General features: G+C 48.4%; 1 protein-coding gene across 2 annotated transcripts; it reads left to right on the top strand.

The window, feature by feature from the left end:
* Positions 1-8,417: 8,417 nt before the first annotated feature.
* tdp2b (tyrosyl-DNA phosphodiesterase 2b) lies at positions 8,418-14,756 on the top strand. Of its 2 annotated transcripts, none has more exons than XM_064979467.1 (7): positions 8,418-8,648; positions 9,202-9,332; positions 9,693-9,905; positions 11,341-11,432; positions 13,053-13,171; positions 13,277-13,447; positions 13,865-14,756. In XM_064979467.1, exons 1-7 carry the CDS (start codon positions 8,514-8,516, stop codon positions 14,144-14,146), a joined length of 1,143 nt encoding a protein of 380 aa, XP_064835539.1. In that variant the 5' UTR covers positions 8,418-8,513; the 3' UTR covers positions 14,147-14,756. The 2 variants fall into 2 exon arrangements, with proteins under 2 accessions (XP_064835539.1, XP_064835540.1); XM_064979468.1 differs by lacking the exon at positions 8,418-8,648 and adding an exon at positions 8,657-8,776.
* Positions 14,757-21,566: the final 6,810 nt, after the last annotated feature.

Below are 21,566 nucleotides of genomic sequence, written 5' to 3'. Positions count from 1 at the left end.
AGATGCCCAGAGGGGGTTCTAGAACAACATCTATGATGTGTTTTTAAAGAGGAAAAGATGCCCAGAGGGGGTTCTAGAACAACATCTATGATGTGTGTTTAAAGAGGAAAAGATGCCCAGAGGGGGTTCTAGAACAACATCTATGATGTGTTTTTAAAGAGGAAAAGATGCCCAGGGGGGTTCTAGAACAACATCTATGATGTGTTTTTAAAGAGGAAAAGATGCCCAGGGGGGGTTCTAGAACAACATCTATGATGTGTTTTTAAAGAGGAAAAGATGCCCAGGGGGGTTCTAGAACAACATCTATGATGTGTTTTTAAAGAGGAAAAGATGCCCAGGGGGGGTTCTAGAACAACATCTATGATGTGTTTTTAAAGAGGAAAAGATGCCCAGAGGGGGTTCTAGAACAACATCTATGATGTGTTTTTAAAGAGGAAAAGATGCCCAGAGGGGGTTCTAGAACAACATCTATGATGTGTTTTTAAAGAGGAAAAGATGCCCAGAGGGGGTTCTAGAACAACATCTATGATGTGTTTTTAAAGAGGAAAAGATGCCCAGAGGGGGTTCTAGAACAACATCTATGATGTGTTTTTAAAGAGGAAAAGATGCCCAGAGGGGGTTCTAGAACAACATCTATGATGTGTTTTTAAAGAGGAAAAGATGCCCAGAGGGGGTTCTAGAACAACATCTATGATGACAGGTGAGGTGTAGTTAAAACACCTCCCCTTTTTAAAGGTACATATGCACAGTATTTAAAAATCATTTGTTGTAGGTATTTTCTTCTTAGCTTTCCTTGTAAGCCTCCTATGTTTGAAGCTGGGTGTTTGTTTGTTTTTTTTAAATTGATTTTGGCTGTCATTTGCATTCCTGTGAAATATTCCAGGTAGATCATTTTTGGTAAGAGCTGGAGTACAGATGAGAACAGTTGGGAGGGAGTTTTGAGACCAGTGTTGTGAATCGCATGGTGCGGACAGACACACGGTGTCGATGTTGGTTAGATGCTGAAGCTTGTTAAGATAATGTACCTAACAATGGAACAGGTTGTTGAGTGACATGAATGTGATCACCGGATTTATGTTCCTTCATTTGACAAACAACAGTATCCTAAGAGTACTAATTGATGTGGTGCTTATAAAATGGGTGTGTTTAAAAATAAAATAATAATTATAATAATAATGTTTTGCAGGCTTGCTTTGCTGGGGGAAACAGTACAGTCTGTACATTTTAATTTAGGTTTTTCTTTTGATTCAATGTGTTCCCCTGAAGGTAGGTCAATGTGTTCCCCTGAAGGTAGGTCAATGTGTTCCCCTGAAGGCAGGTCAATGTGTTCCCCTGAAGGCAGGTCAATGTGTTCCCCTGAAGGCAGGTCAATGTGTTCCCCTGAAGGCAGGTCAATGTGTTCCCCTGAAGGCAGGTCAATGTGTTCCCCTGAAGGCAGGTCAATGTGTCCCCCTGAAGGCAGGTCAATGTGTTCCCCTGAAGGCAGGTCAACGTGTTCCCCTGAAGGCAGGTCAACGTGTTCCCCTGAAGGCAGGTCAACGTGTTCCCCTGAAGGCAGGTCAACGTGTTCCCCTGAAGGCAGGTCAATGTGTTCCCCTGAAGGCAGGTCAACGTGTTCCCCTGAAGGCAGGTCAACGTGTTCCCCTGAAGGCAGGTCAACGTGTTCCCCTGAAGGCAGGTCAATGTGTTCCCCTGAAGGCAGGTCAATGTGTTCCCCTGAAGGCAGGTCAACGTGTTCCCCTGAAGGCAGGTCAACGTGTTCCCCTGAAGGCAGGTCAATGTGTTCCCCTGAAGGCAGGTCAATGTGTTCCCCTGAAGGCAGGTCAATGTGTTCCCCTGAAGGCAGGTCAATGTGTTCCCCTGAAGGCAGGTCAATGTGTTCCCCTGAAGGCAGGTCAATGTGTTCCCCTGAAGGCAGGTCAATGTGTTCCCCTGAAGGCAGGTCAATGTGTTCCCCTGAAGGCAGGTCAACGTGTTCCCCTGAAGGCAGGTCAATGTGTTCCCCTGAAGGCAGGTCAATGTGTTCCCCTGAAGGCAGGTCAACGTGTTCCCCTGAAGGCAGGTCAACGTGTTCCCCTGAAGGCAGGTCAACGTGTTCCCCTGAAGGCAGGTCAACGTGTTCCCCTGAAGGCAGGTCAATGTGTTCCCCTGAAGGCAGGTCAATGTGTTCCCCTGAAGGCAGGTCAATGTGTTCCCCTGAAGGCAGGTCAATGTGTTCCCCTGAAGGTAGGTCAATGTGTTCCCCTGAAGGCAGGTCAATGTGTTCCCCTGAAGGCAGGTCAATGTGTTCCCCTGAAGGCAGGTCAATGTGTTCCCCTGAAGGCAGGTCAATGTGTTCCCCTGAAGGCTGGTCAATGTGTTCCCCTGAAGGCAGGTCAACGTGTTCCCCTGAAGGCAGGTCAACGTGTTCCCCTGAAGGCAGGTCAACGTGTTCCCCTGAAGGCAGGTCAACGTGTTCCCCTGAAAGTAGGTCAATGTGTTCCCCTGAAGGTAGGTCAATGTGTTCCCCTGAAGGCAGGTCAATGTGTTCCCCTGAAGGCAGGTCAATGTGTTCCCCTGAAGGCAGGTCAATGTGTTCCCCTGAAGGCAGGTCAATGTGTTCCCCTGAAGGCAGGTCAATGTGTTCCCCTGAAGGCAGGTCAATGTGTCCCCCTGAAGGCAGGTCAATGTGTTCCCCTGAAGGCAGGTCAACGTGTTCCCCTGAAGGCAGGTCAATGTGTTCCCCTGAAGGCAGGTCAATGTGTTCCCCTGAAGGCAGGTCAATGTGTTCCCCTGAAGGCAGGTCAACGTGTTCCCCTGAAGGCAGGTCAACGTGTTCCCCTGAAGGCAGGTCAATGTGTTCCCCTGAAGGCAGGTCAATGTGTTCCCCTGAAGGCAGGTCAATGTGTTCCCCTGAAGGCAGGTCAATGTGTTCCCCTGAAGGCAGGTCAATGTGTTCCCCTGAAGGCAGGTCAATGTGTTCCCCTGAAGGCAGGTCAACGTGTTCCCCTGAAGGCAGGTCAACGTGTTCCCCTGAAGGCAGGTCAATGTGTTCCCCTGAAGGCAGGTCAATGTGTTCCCCTGAAGGCAGGTCAATGTGTTCCCCTGAAGGCAGGTCAACGTGTTCCCCTGAAGGCAGGTCAATGTGTTCCCCTGAAGGCAGGTCAATGTGTTCCCCTGAAGGCAGGTCAATGTGTTCCCCTGAAGGCAGGTCAATGTGTTCCCCTGAAGGCAGGTCAATGTGTTCCCCTGAAGGCAGGTCAATGTGTTCCCCTGAAGGCAGGTCAATGTGTTCCCCTGAAGGTAGGTCAATGTGTTCCCCTGAAGGCAGGTCAATGTGTTCCCCTGAAGGCAGGTCAATGTGTTCCCCTGAAGGCAATGTGTTCCCCTGAAGGCAGGTCAATGTGTTCCCCTGAAGGCAATGTGTTCCCCTGAAGGCAGGTCAATGTGTTCCCCTGAAGGCAGGTCAATGTGTTCCCCTGAAGGCAGGTCAATGTGTTCCCCTGAAGGCAGGTCAATGTGTTCCCCTGAAGGTAGGTCAATGTGTTCCCCTGAAGGCAGGTCAATGTGTTCCCCTGAAGGCAGGTCAATGTGTTCCCCTGAAGGCAGGTCAATGTGTTCCCCTGAAGGCAGGTCAATGTGTTCCCCTGAAGGCAGGTCAATGTGTTCCCCTGAAGGCAGGTCAATGTGTTCCCCTGAAGGCAGGTCAATGTGTTCCCCTGAAGGCAGGTCAACGTGTTCCCCTGAAGGCAGGTCAACGTGTTCCCCTGAAGGCAGGTCAACGTGTTCCCCTGAAGGCAGGTCAATGTGTTCCCCTGAAGGTAGGTCAATGTGTTCCCCTGAAGGTAGGTCAATGTGTTCCCCTGAAGGTAGGTCAATGTGTTCCCCTGAAGGCAGGTCAATGTGTTCCCCTGAAGGCAATGTGTTCCCCTGAAGGCAGGTCAATGTGTTCCCCTGAAGGCAGTTCAATGTGTTCCCCTGAAGGCAGGTCAATGTGTTCCCCTGAAGGCAGGTCAATGTGTTCCCCTGAAGGCAGGTCAATGTGTTCCCCTGAAGGCAGGTCAATGTGTTCCCCTGAAGGCAGGTCAATGTGTTCCCCTGAAGGCAGGTCAATGTGTTCCCCTGAAGGTAGGTCAATGTGTTCCCCTGAAGGCAGGTCAATGTGTTCCCCTGAAGGCAGGTCAATGTGTTCCCCTGAAGGCAGGTCAATGTGTCCCCCTGAAGGCAGGTCAATGTGTTCCCCTGAAGGCAGGTCAATGTGTTCCCCTGAAGGCAGGTCAATGTGTTCCCCTGAAGGCAGGTCAATGTGTTCCCCTGAAGGCAGGTCAATGTGTTCCCCTGAAGGCAGGTCAATGTGTTCCCCTGATGGCAATGTGTTCCCCTGAAGGCAGGTCAATGTGTTCCCCTGAAGGCAGGTCAATGTGTTCCCCTGAAGGCAGGTCAATGTGTTCCCCTGAAGGCAGGTCAATGTGTTCCCCTGAAGGTAGGTCAATGTGTTCCCCTGAAGGCAGGTCAATGTGTTCCCCTGAAGGCAGGTCAATGTGTTCCCCTGAAGGCAGGTCAATGTGTTCCCCTGAAGGTAGGTCAATGTGTTCCCCTGAAGGTAGGTCAATGTGTTCCCCTGAAGGCAGGTCAATGTGTTCCCCTGAAGGCAGGTCAATGTGTTCCCCTGAAGGCAGGTCAATGTGTTCCCCTGAAGGCAGGTCAATGTGTTCCCCTGAAGGCAGGTCAATGTGTTCCCCTGAAGGCAGGTCAATGTGTTCCCCTGAAGGAGGCAGGTCAATGTGTTCCCCTGAAGGTAGGTCAATGTGTTCCCCTGAAGGTAGGTCAATGTGTTCCCCTGAAGGTAGGTCAATGTGTTCCCCTGAAGGAGGCAGGTCAATGTGTTCCCCTGAAGGTAGGTCAATGCGTTCCCCTGAAGGCAGGTCAATGTGTTCCCCTGAAGGCAGGTCAATGTGTTCCCCTGAAGGCAGGTCAATGTGTTCCCCTGAAGGTAGGTCAATGTGTTCCCCTGAAGGCAGGTCAATGTGTTCCCCTGAAGGAGGCAGGTCAATGTGTTCCCCTGAAGGCAGGTCAACGTGTTCCCCTGAAGGAAGCAGGTCAATGTGTTCCCCTGAAGGCAGGTCAATGTGTTCCCCTGAAGGCAGGTCAATGTGTTCCCCTGAAGGTAGGTCAATGTGTTCCCCTGAAGGCAGGTCAATGTGTTCCCCTGAAGGCAGGTCAACGTGTTCCCCTGAAGGCAGGTCAATGTGTTCCCCTGAAGGCAGGTCAATGTGTTCCCCTGAAGGCAGGTCAATGTGTTCCCCTGAAGGCAGGTCAATGTGTTCCCCTGAAGGAGGCAGGTCAATGTGTTCCCCTGAAGGCAGGTCAACGTGTTCCCCTGAAGGAGGCAGGTCAATGTGTTCCCCTGAAGGCAGGACAATGTGTTCCCCTGAAGGCAGGTCAATGTGTTCCCCTGAAGGCAGGTCAATGTGTTCCCCTGAAGGAGGCAGGTCAATGTGTTCCCCTGAAGGTAGGTCAATGTGTTCCCCTGAAGGCAGGTCAATGTGTTCCCCTGAAGGAGGCAGGTCAATGTGTTCCCCTGAAGGTAGGTCAATGCGTTCCCCTGAAGGCAGGTCAATGTGTTCCCCTGAAGGTAGGTCAATGCGTTCCCCTGAAGGCAGGTCAACGTGTTCCCCTGAGTTGATTCTTTATTTTGAAATGAATCTAGAAAACAACACTGCTGAACACATCCCAATACAATATCAACGTAAAGTATTTCCTGGTGTGTTTTATTGTTCATACAAAGTGTGTAGATAAATATTTACTGCACAATTAGATTACACAAAATAATCATCTTTCTTCACCCCTCCACAGACTTGCTGACTAACACAGTGCCACAGTAGCAGTGTGACAATTGCTGATTGGCTGACAGTGGCTCCGGGGTGAAGTTTCCCCCTAGCAACGCGATCTAAGGTTCAGCTTCCTCTCCCCCAATCCTAACCTTTAGTGTGGAAATGCAAAACTGACCCAAGGTCAGCGTTTTGGGAAAGCACCCACCCGACATCAAGTAGCTACCAAGGTGCTTTTGAGTGTCTTATGTTGCGATGAGTTTTCCCAGAGGCTTTTCCAGTGAGGTCGACAGTAGTGAATGCCAGCGGTCCCGTCCACAGCTTCAACACTGTGGCTGTGATCAGCACGTCCCCACCCACCGTGGCAGCGTTCATGTACCTGTCGGGAAACAGTAGTTCCATTCAGTGGCTGTGTCACAAATATCACCCTGTCCTCCTATATTGACCGGAGCCCGAGACCGCCATTTTCAGATGCAGCCAAGTGAGCTTTTCCATTCATTGTTTTAGATGACAGGTTACTCTTTCATCTTTCACCCAGTGTGGAGCAACAGTTTTAGAGCTAAAGGGCTACAACAACGTTCTGTATAAATGGCTTCCATTCATTCTACAGGTATTATCAAGCCTGGGTAGGAGTCTGTTTTGTGCCATCGTGCTACTTGTCATACCAAACTGCACAAACAGATCTGAGACCAGGCTATTCTCCCATGTATCAGCTAGCTCCTGTAATTTAACTATAAAACTCAGGTGGTGTCTGACTGGGGACCTGGCAACCAGGCATTCATTATCCCTTGATCAACGGTGAAAAGAGCATGGCAGGCACGGTAATCTGTCCTTGTGTACTCTCTCTCTCTCTCTCTCTCTCTCTTTGCCCATTTCTCCAAAATGCAGAGAAACCTCAGCTATTCTGCTGCTGTAAGCTTTGACATGGAGACGAGGGAGGTCAGGAATCCAGGAAATACAATTGAGATGTAACTGCCAGATTAGCGTGCCTGCCATGCTCTCTTCACTGTTGATCAGCGTTCCAAGGTGTGAGAAGTGTGCAGAAGGGCATGAGACGGACAAATGTGTAGTATTGGGGAAAGTAGGTGTATGTGTTAACTGTAGGGGGTCCCAAGGGGCCTGGGGATCAGAAATGTCCCGTGTGAGAGAGGCAGGTTGAGGTTTCCAGGGTTAGAGTAGTGCAGAAGTTGTCATATACTGAGGCAGTGAAGAAAGCAGAGGGAGGGATCCTGAGAGGAGGGGTGTAGTAGATCTGTACCAGAACAGAGGGAGGGATCCTCAGAGGAGGGGTGTAGTAGATCTGTACCAGAACAGAGGGAGGGACCCTGAGAGGAGGGGTGTGACTAGTAGATCTGTACCAGAACAGAGGGAGGGATCATGAGAGGAGGGGTGTAGTAGATCTGTACCAGAACAGAGGGAGGGATCATGAGAGGAGGGGTGTGACTAGTAGATCTGTACCAGAACAGAGGGAGGGATCCTCAGAGGAGGGGTGTAGTAGATCTGTACCAGAACAGAGGGAGGGATCATGAGAGGAGGGGTGTGACTAGTAGATCTGTACCAGAACAGAGGGAGGGATCCTCAGAGGAGGGGTGTAGTAGATCTGTACCAGAACAGAGGGAGGGACCCTGAGAGGAGGGGTGTAGTAGATCTGTACCAGAACAGAGGGAGGGATCCTCAGAGGAGGGGTGTGGCTAGTAGATCTGTACCAGAACAGAGGGAGGGATCATGAGAGGAGGGGTGTAGTAGATCTGTACCAGAACAGAGGGAGGGATCCTGAGAGGAGGGGTGTAGTAGATCTGTACCAGAACAGAGGGAGGGATCCTGAGAGGAGGGGTGTGGCTAGTAGATCTGTACCAGAACAGAGGGAGGGATCATGAGAGGAGGGGTGTAGTAGATCTGACCCAGAACAGAGGGAGGGATCCTCAGAGGGGTGTAGTAGATCTGTACCAGAACAGAGGGAGGGATCATGAGAGGAGGGGTGTAGTAGATCTGTACCAGAACAGAGGGAGGGATCCTCAGAGGAGGGGTGTAGTAGATCTGTACCAGAACAGAGGGAGGGATCCTCAGAGGAGGGGTGTGACTAGTAGATCTGTACCAGAACAGAGGGAGGGACCCTGAGAGGAGGGGTGTAGTAGATCTGTACCAGAACAGAGGGAGGGACCCTAAGAGGAGGGGTGTAGTAGATCTGTACCAGAACAGAGGGAGGGATCATGAGAGGAGGGGTGTAGTAGATCTGTACCAGTACAGAGGGATAAACCAACAAGTGATATATGTTTCAGTAAGATTGGGCTTCCTAGCATTTATAACAATGGTTATCAACTCTACTGTAGGGATGAAACGAAGTCACAGACAATTGAGGATGTGGTGGCAGCTGCAGAGATGTGAGACTGGATGGCAGAAGAGTTACAGGGTGTGTTAAGTGAGTCCCATCCTTTCGGGCTGTTGGCCTGAGGTAGCACTAAATAGTTGTAAACAGTGGAGTAGGGTGGTGGGTTTTTAGTGAGTGTAGGGTTAGATGGTATTTTGTTTTATTTATTTTTAAATCAAGCAAAGTAATAAGGAATTTGTACTCCAGTCAGGTAGGTGGCGGTAATGCAACATTAATTGGTTGTCAAACTGCTGTTAAACCTCAAATAAGAAGTCAAAATGCTTTTGCTTCGCTTCTGAAACAAGATTACGTGTCGCCATAAAATTGATAAAACCATGAGTCATATCTCCAAGTCCGTGTCGACTTTAGAAGAAACGAGGACTGGTCTGTGTGATGAGTTTGTGTCCGTAACAGGATCCGATAGCGCCGTGGCTCAATGTTACCTTGCTGAAAATGACTGGGAAATGGAGGTATAGCTAATTATCCTGTTTCAATCAGTCCATTTGATTAGTTAACATTGGAGGACTACACAACTTTGGAACACAGACCCTTTTTTCTCTCAGTCTGCAATGACAGAAGAGTCCAATTCAGCATAAAAGTTGGTCAGAAATTATATTGCCTTAAAACAGTTTATAATATATAATGTAAAATAAGTTTTTCCATCTGTAGTCGAATCGAGGCTACGCCGTGAGATATGTCTCGGGGGAAAATGTAACCAACCCAGAATTGGGAGATGACCGTGCACTCTTAATTAGACCACCAACTGAGAAATGGAGAATTTCAATACTGCTGTTTGTTCATCAGCATGCTAGGCTAACTAATGCTATAGCAGCACATTGGATTCGACAACACTTCCGGTTGCGGCTCATCCCAACGTTAGGGCGTCTTATTTCCATGGAATCCAAAGCGTTGGACAATTACGTTACGTTAAATAACTATCACTTTAGTTTTAAGGTCTGGAGAGGGGAAAAAAAACATTAACCTTCTTCATCTATACTGCATGTATGTTGTGTTACCTTTCAGAGAGCTCTGAACTCATTTTTTGAGGCTGACATGGAGGCAGTTTTTACAGTGGAAGATTCGCCAAAAAAGGACATCAGCCCCCCGAAAGTTAAAAGACAGAAATTGGACAAACCACAGGGGAAAATAGACTGGTATGTATTGTGATATATATTCATGCGATGGCCTGTCTACAATATCAATGTTTATTTAGTCATTTTGGTAAGTGTAAAATAAACTGTGAGCCTCTTTAACCTTTATATTACTAGGCAAGTTATTTCCAATGCTGGTCTAGATATTTTCTGTAGTCCAGTGTTTCCCAGTCCTGGGGGCCCAAAGGGGTTTTAGTTACTGCCTTAACAATTACCCTCAACACTTTTGATTCAAATAATCAAAGGCTTAATGATGAGTTGAATCAAGTGTGTTAGTGCTCGTGCAAAACCCGAAATGTGCACCCCCTTTGGGCCCTCAGGACTGGGAAACACTGCCCTAATCTGTCCTTGCAAATCCTGCAGCATTGACCTGACCACAGAAGAGCCTGCCTGTTCCAGCAGCAGCGCCAAGTCAACCAACTCCTCCAAGTCAGTGGAACCCAAAGCTAAAGTTACAACCTCGGGCGCTGAGGAGCAGGATGACGGCAAACTGTCGCTGATCTCTTGGAATGTAGATGGTCTGGACACCGTGAACCTGGGAGAGCGTGCTCGAGGCCTCTGTTCCTATCTGGCCCTGTGAGTCGCTGTTCGTTCACTGTCTTTAGTCAGCCATTATATGGGACCACGTCAAATAGTTTCCTTAACATCCTCACTCTTCACCCAAGGACTCTGGGTTACTTGAACTGCATCCCAAATGGCACTCTATCCCCTACATAGTGCACTACTTTAGACCAGATTCCTATAGAACCCTATTCCATAAATTGTGCACTACTTTAGACCAGAGCCCTATAGAACCCTATTCCCTATATTGTGCACTACTTTAGACCAGGGCCCTATAGAACCCTATTCCCTATATTGTGCACTACTTTAGACCTGGGCCCTATAGAACCCTATTCCCTAAATAGTGCACTACTTTAGACCAGGGCCCTATAGAACCCTATTCCCTATATTGTGCACTACTTTAGATCAGAGCCCTATAGAACCCTATTCCCTATATTGTGCACTACTTTAGACCTGGGCCCTATAGAACCCTATTCCCTAAATAGTGCACTACTTTAGACCAGGGCCCTATAGAACCCTATTCCCTATATTGTGCACTACTTTAGACCAGAGCCCTATAGAACCCTATTCCCTATATGGGTTAGGGTTGAATTTTCATGATGATTTTTAAGGTTAACCATATTATAATGATTTTGAGATACAAAGATTATATACTTTTTTTTTCTTTCTGGATTTTGGAAATTCTCCTGCCGCACCATTTTCATATCAGGGACCCCTAGTTTAGGGACAGCTGGCCTGGGGTTTAGGGAACAGCCGGCCCGGGGCTCTGGGAACAGCTGGCCAGGGGTTTAGGGAACAGCTGGCCCGGGGTTTAAGGGAACAGCTGGCCCGGGGTTTAAGGGAACAGCCGGCCTGGGGTTTAAGGGAACAGCTGGCCCGGGGCTCTGGGAACAGCTGGCCAGGGGTTTAGGGAACAGCTGGCCCGGGGTTTAAGGGAACAGCTGGCCCGGGGTTTAAGGGAACAGCCGGCCCGGGGTTTAAGGGAACAGCTGGCCCGGGGTTTAAGGGAACAGCTGGCCCGGGGTTTAAGGGAACAGCCGGCCAGGGGTTTAAGGGAACAGCCGGCCCGGGGTTTAAGGGAACAGCCGGCCCGGGGTTTAAGGGAACAGCCGGCCCGGGGCTTAGGGAACAGCCGGCCCGGGGTTTAAGGGAACAGCCGGCCCGGGGTTTAAGGGAACAGCCGGCCCGGGGCTTAGGGAACAGCCGGCCCGGGGCTTAGGGAACAGCCGGCCCGGCGTTTAGGGAACAGCCGGCCTGGGGTTAAGGGAACAGCCGGCCCGGGGCTCTGGCTTTTGGGTCTATGTAGAAGACACACAACCTATGTGAAATGCATGGCTAACATCCTTCCTCTAAACTCAAGGACATGTCTCTGGGTTGGCCTACACTTCAGGCAGATCCAAAACGTAATGGGGGGAACATGCTTTAACGTCGTTCTCTCCTCTCCTTTAAGGTACACCCCCGACGTGGTGTTTCTGCAGGAACTCATTGAACCGTATGTTCAGTACCTCAGGAAGCGAGCCGTCAGCTACACCATCATTGAGGGTATGGTGTGACAGTTGTACCATATCAACACAACACCTACATTCCCTTCAGTAGCATGATACTGAGGATGCATGCGCAATTAGTTTTGGAAAGGGGGGATACCTTGTAGTTGTTGTTCAACTGAAATGTGTCTTCTTCCTCTGAATCAGAGAGGGGAGGGTTGCTGCCTTAATCAACATCCACGTCTTCGGCGCCCGGGGAACAGTGGGCTAACCGCCTCGCTCGGGGGAACAGTGGGCTAACCGCCTCGCTCGGGGGAACAGTGGGCTAACCGCCTCGCTCGGGGGAACAGTGGGCTAACCGCCTCGCTCGGGGGAACAGTGGGCTAACCGCCTCGCTCGGGGGAACAGTGGGCTAACCGCCTCGCTCGGGGGAACAGTGGGCTAACCGCCTCGCTCGGGGGAACAGTGGGCTAACCGCCTCGCTCGGGGGAACAGTGGGCTAACCGCCTCGCTCGGGGGAACAGTGGGCTAACCGCCTCGCTCGGGGGAACAGTGGGCTAACCGCCTCGCTCGGGGGAACAGTGGGCTAACCGCCTCGCTCGGGGGAACAGTGGGCTAACCGCCTCGCTCGGGGGAACAGTGGGCTAACCGCCTCGCTCGGGGGAACAGTGGGCTAACCGCCTCGCTCGGGGGAACAGTGGGCTAACCGCCTCGCTCGGGGGAACAGTGGGCTAACCGCCTCGCTCGGGGGAACAGTGGGCTAACCGCCTCGCTCGGGGAACAGTGGGCTAACCGCCTCGCTCGGGGGAACAGTGGGCTAACCGCCTCGCTCGGGGGAACAGTGGGCTAACCGCCTCGCTCGGGGGAACAGTGGGCTAACCGCCTCGCTCGGGGAAACAGTGGGCTAACCGCCTCGCTCTGGGGAACAGTGGGCTAACCGCCTCGCTCTGGGGAACAGTGGGCTAACCGCCTCGCTCGGGGGAACAGTGGGCTAACCGCCTCGCTCGGGGGAACAGTGGGCTAACCGCCTCGCTCGGGGGAACAGTGGGCTAACCGCCTCGCTCGGGGGAACAGTGGGCTAACCGCCTCGCTCGGGGGCAGAACGACAGATTTTTACCTTGTCAGCTCGGGGATTCGATCCAGCAACCTTTCAGTTGTTGGCCCAACACTAACCACTTGGCTGCTTGCCGGGCCAGTTAGGATGTTGAAACAGAACCAGTGTCTTTTTATGCCAAGGTAATGGGTTCAATTCCCGCTGAGGAATGTAATGTTGCTTTGAATAAGTATCTGCTGAATGGCATATACAGTGGGGCAAAAAAGTATTTAGTCAGCCACCAATTGTGCAAGTTCTCCCACTTAAAAAGATGAGAGGCCTGTAATTTTCATCATAGGTACACTTCAACTATGACAGACAAAATGAGAGAGAAAAAATCCAGAAAATCACATTGTAGGATTTGTAATGATTTTAATTAGCAAATTATGGTGGGACATTGGAATGAACATGAGCCAGCATCCCTGTGGAACGCTTTGGACACCTTGTAGAGTCCATCCCTGTTCTGAGGGCAAAAGGGGGGTTCAACTCAATATTAGGAAGGTGTAGCTAATGTTTTGTATAATCTCTGTGTGAGATATATATAAATTATGCCATGACAAACACATTTTCCTTCCTCAATGTCAGGAGGCGAGGAGGGGTACTTCACTGGTTTGATGCTGAAGAAGTCCAGAGTCAAACTCCTGAATAGTGACGTCATCAGCTACCCGACCACTCAGATGATGAGGAATCTGCTCGTTGCTCAAGTAGGTCCACACTGATTTAAAACCCAGGAGTCTCAACGGGTCATTGTCTTTGTTAATACACAGCTTATCGTAGCGCTGTCGCTGTGCGTGTCCATTCGGCCTCAGGTGACGTTCGGGGACCAGGAGCTGTGTGTGATGACGTCCCACTTTGAGAGCTGTAAGGGACAGGCAGAGGAGAGGATGAAACAGCTGAACGTGGTGCTGAAGAGGATGAGGGAGGCTCCCACTAACGTGACTGTCCTATTTGGAGGGGACACTAACCTGAGGGACGCCGAGGTTAGGTCTCTCTGTGTTATCCTGAAACCATTCTTTCTCATCAATGTCAAATGTATTTATAAAGCCCTTTTTATATCAGCTGATATCTCAAAGTGCTGTACAGAAACCCAGCCTAAAACCCCAAACAGCAAGCAATGCAGGTGTAGAAGCACGGTGGCTAGGAAAAACTCCCTAGAAAGGCCCAAACCTAGGAAGAAACCTAGAGAGGAACCAGGCTCTGAGGGTTGGCCAGTCCTCTTCTGTCTGTGCCGGGTAGAGATTATAACAGAACATTGCCAAGATGTTCAAATAATCACAGTAGTTGTAGAGGGGGCAGCAAGTCAGCACCTCAGGAGTAAATGTCAGTTGGCTTTTCATAGCCGGTCATTGAGAGTATCTCAGATCTGTCAACCCTTGATAACTTGATTTCTGTCTCAGGTGACCAAGGTTGGAGGTCTGCCCGGTGGGGTGTGTGATGTGTGGGAGCAGCTGGGGAAGCAGGAGCACTGCAGGTACACCTGGGACACCAAGGCCAACAGCAACAAGAGTCTTCCGTATGTCAGCAGGTGTCGTTTTGACCGCGTCTACCTCCGACCGGCCAAGGAGGGCCCCGGGTCCCGGATGACCCCAGACCACATGGCCCTGGTGGGTTTAGAGAAGCTGGACTGTGGTCGCTACACCAGTGATCACTGGGGAATCTACTGCAGCTTTATCCTTTAGCTTCTGAGACTTAAGGATCGTGTCCCAAATTGATCCCGGTAGTGCACTGCTTTTAACCAGGAACCAATATGGGCTGTACCCTAACTGAGACGGGGAACATGTTTGCGTGTAGTGGTCCCAGCAGAGGCTAGAGTCTGAAGAGGTTTTAACTTTCCTAACGGACAGTTAAAAAGGTTATAGTTGCTCTGATATTGGATCGGTAGCAAGCAGTCTCTGTATGACCACTGACGGTAGGATCAGAGACGGCTGGCTCACCTTTATTGTAGTGAGCTGAGGACAGGAAGGCTTCAATCTGGCCTTGGTCACCTCACGCCTAACACACCCTCAGAATGGAAATGTTGAATGTCCTAAATGGCTCCCTATTTTAGTGCACTACTTTAGACCAGAGCCCATAAAACTGGTGAAAGGGAGTGCACTATATAGGGAATAGGGGTGTCATTTTGGTATCTTATCCCAGTGTTAAAATGCTAATAGGCTTTGGCTGTCATTTTTTAAATTTCAATATGTGTTTGGTTTTAAGTTCAGAAGTCTTACATGTGATGGTGATGATGATTTCCCTCAAGTCTGTTTTTAGTCCTGGACATTGAAATAAATACATTCTGGAATAAAAGACTTGTTTTTCTTCATCAGAGAGGCTTCTAATGACATCGTTTAAACACCTAGGGGGTGACGTTGCGCAAATTATCAAGTCAAAATGCTAATCAATTTCCATGACAAAGGTTAGTTTTAGGAGACATCTGTTCCCTCTCTCACTGCCTTCTGTCAGAATTTGATTGGCCAATTTTTTTTTTTAAAGGAAGAAAGAGGACATGTCACGAGGCTCTGCTAAAAAGCTTTTTCTTCAAGTTGGTGTCTTTGCCAACAATCCTCAGCCTACACAGCATGCTCTCTCTCCCCCTGGTCGATTTCTCAGATTAGATCAGATTTCATTTTTGGTCCTTTACTGAAATGTCAAGCATGGAAACAGAATGAGATGAATTGCTATTTAGATTCAAAACAAATGACCCTCGTAAGCATTTTGCTACGCTACAGTAACATGACAATTTGTCACTGGACGGAGCAAACTGTTCAATTTTATATTTAATGCAAATATTTTACTGAGTTAGTTAACTCAAGGAAATTAGTCAATTGAAAACAATTCATTTGGCCTTAATCTATAGCTTTCACATATGCATCTGTTGGTCACACATACCTTTAAATAAAAGGTAGGGGCGTGGATCAGAAAACCAGCCAGTATCTGTTGTGACATCTCTCCTTCACATAGAGTTGATCAGGTTGTGGCATGTTGTCCCACTCTTCAATGGCGGTGGGGACGAGGTTGCTTTTTTATGTGTCCTGCTGACCTCTCCAATTATATATATTTTTAAATGTAACCTTTTAACTTTTCCAATGTGCTGCCAGTTCTCAGACCATAGATATAATTAGTAGAATGGACACAGCTATTCTAATTGTATAGTTCAGATGTTTGGCAAGCTGGCAGCTGTTTTCCTGGATGTTCCTGCACCCAGAGGCTGCGTCCCAAGTAGCACCATATTCCCTATATTGTGCACTAACTTTGAACAGGGACTATAGAGTACATTTATCTAGGGACACACTCACGTTGGATCTTCTCTGGTCATCATGAGCTGATGTTTCTACAGGTACTGGGAGGTGACAGTAGATGTGTTTCTACAGGTACTGGGAGGTGACAGTAGATGTGTTTCTACAGGTACTGGGAGGTGACAGTAGATGTGTTTCTACAGGTACTGGGAGGTGACAGTAGATGTGTTTCTACAGGTACTGGGAGGTGACAGTAGATAGATATGTTGGTCTGTCTGTTGATGACGTGTCCCTACAGGTCTCAAACAGCAGGAGGCAGGTTGTTAGCCTGGATCCCAGATCTGCTTGTGCGGTCTAGCCAACTCCAATGTAGCCTGAGTACCAGTCTGTTGGTGCCACCTTGTCACTCCTCGTCTTGACGTGAAGGACGGCATGAAGTAGGCAATAGCACAAACAGATCTGGGATCCAGGCTATGACGTTACTGCCCCAGACAGGGTATGTATGATTCTGCCCGTTAATATCGTTCAGTTCAATCAATATCAATACAGTCATGTCATCACATTTTTGCTAAATTCAGGATGGAGGAGGCCTTGTTCTCTCTCCAGAAACAGTGAAGACCTCTCTGGTATACACACAGAGATCTGGGATCAGAAATAGTGAAGAACTCATTCTAGTATACACACAGATCTGGGATCAGAAATAGTGAAGAACTCATTCTGGTACACATACAGATCTGGGATCAGAAATAGTGAAGAACTCATTCTAGTATACACACAGATCTGGGATCAGAAATAGTGAAGACCTCTCTGGTATACACACACAGATCTGGGATCAGAAATAGTGAAGACCTCTCTGGTATACACACACAGATCTGGGATCAGAAATAGTGAAGAACTCATTCTAGTATACACACAGATCTGGGATCAGAAATAGTGAAGACCTCTCTGGTATACACACACAGATCTGGGATCAGAAATAGTGAAGACCTCATTCTGGTATACACACAGATCTGGGATCAGAAATAGTGAAGACCTCTCTGGTATACACACACAGATCTGGGATCAGAAATAGTGAAGACCTCTCTGGTATACACACACAGATCTGGGATCAGAAACAGTGAAGAACTCATTCTAGTATACACACAGATCTGGGATCAGAAACAGTGAAGAACTCATTCTGGTACACACACAGATCTGGGATCAGAAATAGTGAAGACATTCTGAGAAACAACATTCTCTGGTCTGATGAAACCAATATTGAACTATTTGGCCTGAATGCCAAGTATCACGTCAGGAGGAAACCTGGCACCATCCCTACGGTGAAGCATGGTGGTGGTAGCATCATGCTGTGGGGATGTTTTTCAGAGGCAGGGACTGAGAGACTAGTCAGGATCGAGGGGAAAATGAACAAAGCAAAGTACAGAGAGATCCTTGATGAAACCTGCTCCAGGACCTCAGACTGGGACAAACGTTCACCATCCAACAGGACAACGACCCGAAGCACACAACCAGGACAACACAGGATTGGCTTCGGGACAAGTCTCAATGTACTTGAGTGGCCGAGCCTGAGCCTGGACTTGAACCCGATCTAACAACTCTGGACAGACCTGAAAATAGTTGTGCAGCGACACTCCCCATCCAACTTGACAAAGCTTGAGGATGTATTCAACAGCTTTTTGAGACAGACAACCTGAACTGCTTCCTAAACCAGAAAAGAATAATGAGAAAAGATGGAATAGGTGGATGGAAGAGAGTGCCTGGTGTGTGTGTGTAGATGTGGTATCTATGGTTATATCCCTGTGTATAGATGTGGTATCTATGGTTCCATGATCTCGCCATCACGGTTGACAACTCCATTGTGTCCTCCTCCCAGAGCGCTAAGAACCTTGGCGTGATCCTGGACAACACCCTGTCGTTCTCAACCAACATCATGGCGGTGGCCCGTTCCTGTAGGTTCATGCTCTACAACATCCGCAGAGTACGACCCTGCCTCACACAGGAAGCGGCGCAGGTCCTAATCCAGGCACTTGTCATCTCCCGTCTGGATTACTGCAACTCGCTGTTGGCTGGGCTCCCTGCCTGTGCCATTAAACCCCTACAACTCATCCAGAACGCCGCAGCCCGTCTGGTGTTCAACCTTCCCAAGTTCTCTCACGTCACCCCGCTCCTCCGCTCTCTCCACTGGCTTCCAGTTGAAGCTCGCATCCGCTACAAGACCATGGTGCTTGCCTACGGAGCTGTGAGGGGAACGGCACCGCAGTACCTCCAGGCTCTGATCAGGCCCTACACCCAAACAAGGGCACTGCGTTCATCCACCTCTGGCCTGCTCGCCTCCCTACCACTGAGGAAGTACAGTTCCCGCTCAGCCCAGTCAAAACTGTTCGCTGCTCTGGCCCCCCAATGGTGGAACAAACTCCCTCACGACGCCAGGACAGCGGAGTCAATCACCACCTTCCGGAGACACCTGAAACCCCACCTCTTCAAGGAATACCTAGGATAGGATAAAGTAATCCTTCTCACCCCCCCCCCCTTAAATTATTTAGATGCACTATTGTAAAGTGGCTGTTCCACTGGATGTCAGAAGGTGAATTCACCAATTTGTAAGTCGCTCTGGATAAGAGCGTCTGCTAAATGACTTAAATGTAAATGTAATCCCTGTGTGTAGATGTGGTATCTATGGTTACATCCCTGTGTGTAGATGTGGTATCTATGGTTATATCCCTGTATGCAAATTTTATTAGTCACATGTGCTGAATACAACTGGTGTAATAGACCTTACAGTGAAATGTTTACTTACGAGCCCTTAACCCAAAATGCAGCTTAAAAAATATGGATAAGAAAAATGAAGTAACAAGTAAATAAAGAGCAGCGAGACTATTTACAGGGGGGGGGGGTACCGGTACAGAGTCAATGTGCTGTGCGGGGGTACCGGTTAGTTGAGGTAATATGTACATGTAGGTAGACTTAAAATGATTTTGCATAGATAAGAGCGTAGCAGTGGTGTAAATGAGGGGGCAATACAAATAGTCTGGATATAGTCTGGATAGGCATTTGATTATTTGTAGCCCGTCAGGAAGTCCAGGATCCAGTTGCAGAGGGAGGTGTTTAGTCCCAGGGTCCTTAGCTTATTGATGAGCTTGGAGGGCACTATGGTGTTGAACACTGAGCTGTAGTCAATGAATAGCATTCTCACATAGGTGTTCCTTTTGTCCAGGTGGGAGAGGACAGTGTGGAGTGCAGTGCAGATCTGTTGGGGCGATACGCAAATTGGAGTGGATTTTTCCAACAATTGTTTACAGACAGATTATTTCACTTATAATTCACTGTATCACAATTCCAGTGGGTCAGAAGTTTACATACACTAAGTTGACTGCCTTTAAACAGCTTTGAAAATGCCAGAAAATGATGTCATGGCTTTAGAAGCTTCTGATAGGCTAATTGACATCATTTGAGTCAATTAGAGGTGTACCTGTGGATGTATTTCAAGGCCTACCTTCAAACTCAGTGCCTCTTTGCTTGACATCATGGGAAAATCAAAAGAAATCAGCCAAGATCTCAGAAAAATAATTGTGGACCTCCACAAGTCTGGTTCATCCTTGGGAGAAATTCCCAAACACCTGAAGGTACCATGTTCATCTGTACAAACAATAGTATGCAAGTATAACCACCATGGGACCACACAGCCTTCATACCGCTCAGGAAGGAGACGTGTTCTGTCTCCTAGAGATTAACGTACTTTGGTGAGAAAAGTGCAAATCAATCCCAGAACAGCAGCAAAGGACCTTGTGAAGATGCTGGAGGAAACAGGTACAAAAGTATCTATATCCACAGTAAAATGAATGGCTAAATCAGACCATAATGTACTCAGGGCTCCTTGGCAGAACAGAACAACATTCCCTGCTGAGAATGTCTCTCCTTTCCATCTGTTCCGGTCAGAACTGCAGAGCTGCTAAAATGATCCTGGGGCAGACTGCCAGGCCAGAGCAGGAGTGTTGCTATTGGGCAGCCAGGCCAGAGCAGGAGTGTTGCTATTGGACAGCCAGGCCAGAGCAGGAGTGTTGCTATTGGACAGCCAGGCCAGAGCAGGAGTGTTGCTATTGGACAGCCAGGCCAGAGCAGGAGTGTTGCTATTGGACAGCCAGGCCAGAGCAGGAGTGTTGCTATTGGACTGCCAGGCCAGAGCAGGAGTGTTGCTATTGGTCAGCCAGGCCAGAGCAGGAGTGTTGCTATTGGACTGCCAGGCCAGAGCAGGAGTGTTGCTATTGGACTGCCAGGCCAGAGCAGGAGTGTTGCTATTGGACAGCCAGGCCAGAGCAGGAGTGTTGCTATTGGACTGCCAGGTTAAAACAGAACTGTTCCTATTGGACAGCCAGGCCAAAGCAGAAGTGTTGCTATTGGACAGCCAGGTTAAAACAGAACTGTTCCTATTGGACAGCCAGGCCAGAGCAGGAGTGTTGCTATTGGACAGCCAGGTTAAAACAGAACTGTTCCTATTGGACAGCCAGGCCAAAGCAGAAGTGTTGCTATTGGTCAGCCAGGTTAAAGCAGAACTGTTCCTATTGGTCAGCCAGGCTAAAGCAGAACTGTTCCTATTGGTCAGCCAGGTTAAAGCAGAACTGTTCCTATTGGTCAGCCAGGCTAAAGCAGAACTGTTCCTATTGGTCAGCCAGGTTAAAGCAGAACTGTTCCTATTGGTCAGCCAGGCTAAAGCAGAAGTGTTGCTATTGGTCAGCCAGGTTAAAGCAGAACTGTTCCTATTGGTCAGCCAGGCTAAAGCAGAACTGTTCCTATTGGTCAGCCAGGTTAAAGCAGAACTGTTCCTATTGGTCAGCCAGGTTAAAGCAGAACTGTTCCTATTGGTCAGCCAGGTTAAAGCAGAAGTGTTGCTATTGGTCAGCCAGGTTAAAGCAGAACTGTTCCTATTGGTCAGCCAGGCTAAAGCAGAACTGTTCCTATTGGTCAGCCAGGTTAAAGCAGAACTGTTCCTATTGGTCAGCCAGGTTAAAGCAGAACTGTTCCTATTGGTCAGTCAGGACAGGATCCCCATGCCAAACCCCGACCTGGGTCCTATTCAAAACCAATGTTTTTTATTGAACAAGTTCAATTTAGTGGGAGGGAGGTGCCTGATGAACACGAGTCAGAACTGACAGTCTCTAATTGTACCTTATAATTTAAGATAAAGACAATTCAACTACAGACTGAAACTTATCCCAAAAAGTCCCTACAATATTTCGCAAAATCGACATAAAATGCAAATGATAATAAAAACAAATTAACCAACAAAACCTGTGATATTAAGAGATGGATGGAACATGGAAACAGAACAACAACAAACTCCTAGTTTTCACATTCATACTATGAGCACCGTGCTTCTACACCTGCATTGCTCGCTGTTTGGGGTTTCAGGCTGGGTTTCTGTACAGCACTTTGAGATATCAGCTGATGTACGAAGGGCTTTATAAATACATTTGATTTGATATTCCACTGATACTCTACTATACAAATTTTCCACCATAATTTGCAAAAAAAATCTCATTTTGTCTGTCATAGTTGAAGTGTACCTATGATGAAAATTACAGGCCTCTCTCATCTTTTTAAGTGGGAGAACTTGCACAATTGGTGGCTGACTAAATACTTTTTTGCCCCACTGTATATCTCACTAGTCATCCCCAAAGCCAACACCTATTTGGCCTCCTTTCCTTCCAGTTCTCTGCTGCCAGTGACTGGAGCGAATGGCAAAAAAAATAAAATAGCTGGAGACTTACATTTCCCTCACTGACTTTAAACATCTGCTGTCTGAGCAGCTAACCGATCGCTGCAGCTGTACATAGCCCATCTGTAAATAGCCCATCCAATCTACCTACCTCATCCCCATATTGTT

This window comes from Oncorhynchus masou, chromosome 12 (assembly GCF_036934945.1).
Source record: "Oncorhynchus masou masou isolate Uvic2021 chromosome 12, UVic_Omas_1.1, whole genome shotgun sequence".
NCBI classification, from domain to species: domain Eukaryota; kingdom Metazoa; phylum Chordata; class Actinopteri; order Salmoniformes; family Salmonidae; genus Oncorhynchus; species Oncorhynchus masou.
The sequence above is the reverse complement of the archived record's forward strand: the minus strand, read 5'-3'. Positions and strand labels throughout refer to the sequence as shown.

What these genes read in the sequence shown, in the direction of transcription:
- tdp2b (XM_064979467.1), top strand. Translation starts at nt 8,514, where the DNA reads ATGAGTCATATCTCCAAGTCCGTGTCGACTTTAGAAGAAACGAGGACT. An exon ending in CCACAGGGGAAAATAGACTG is followed by an intron (nt 9,333 to 9,692) that starts GTATGTATTGTG and finishes CAAATCCTGCAG; the next exon opens with CATTGACCTGACCACAGAAG. An exon ending in GGAATCTGCTCGTTGCTCAA is followed by an intron (nt 13,172 to 13,276) that starts GTAGGTCCACAC and finishes ATTCGGCCTCAG; the next exon opens with GTGACGTTCGGGGACCAGGA.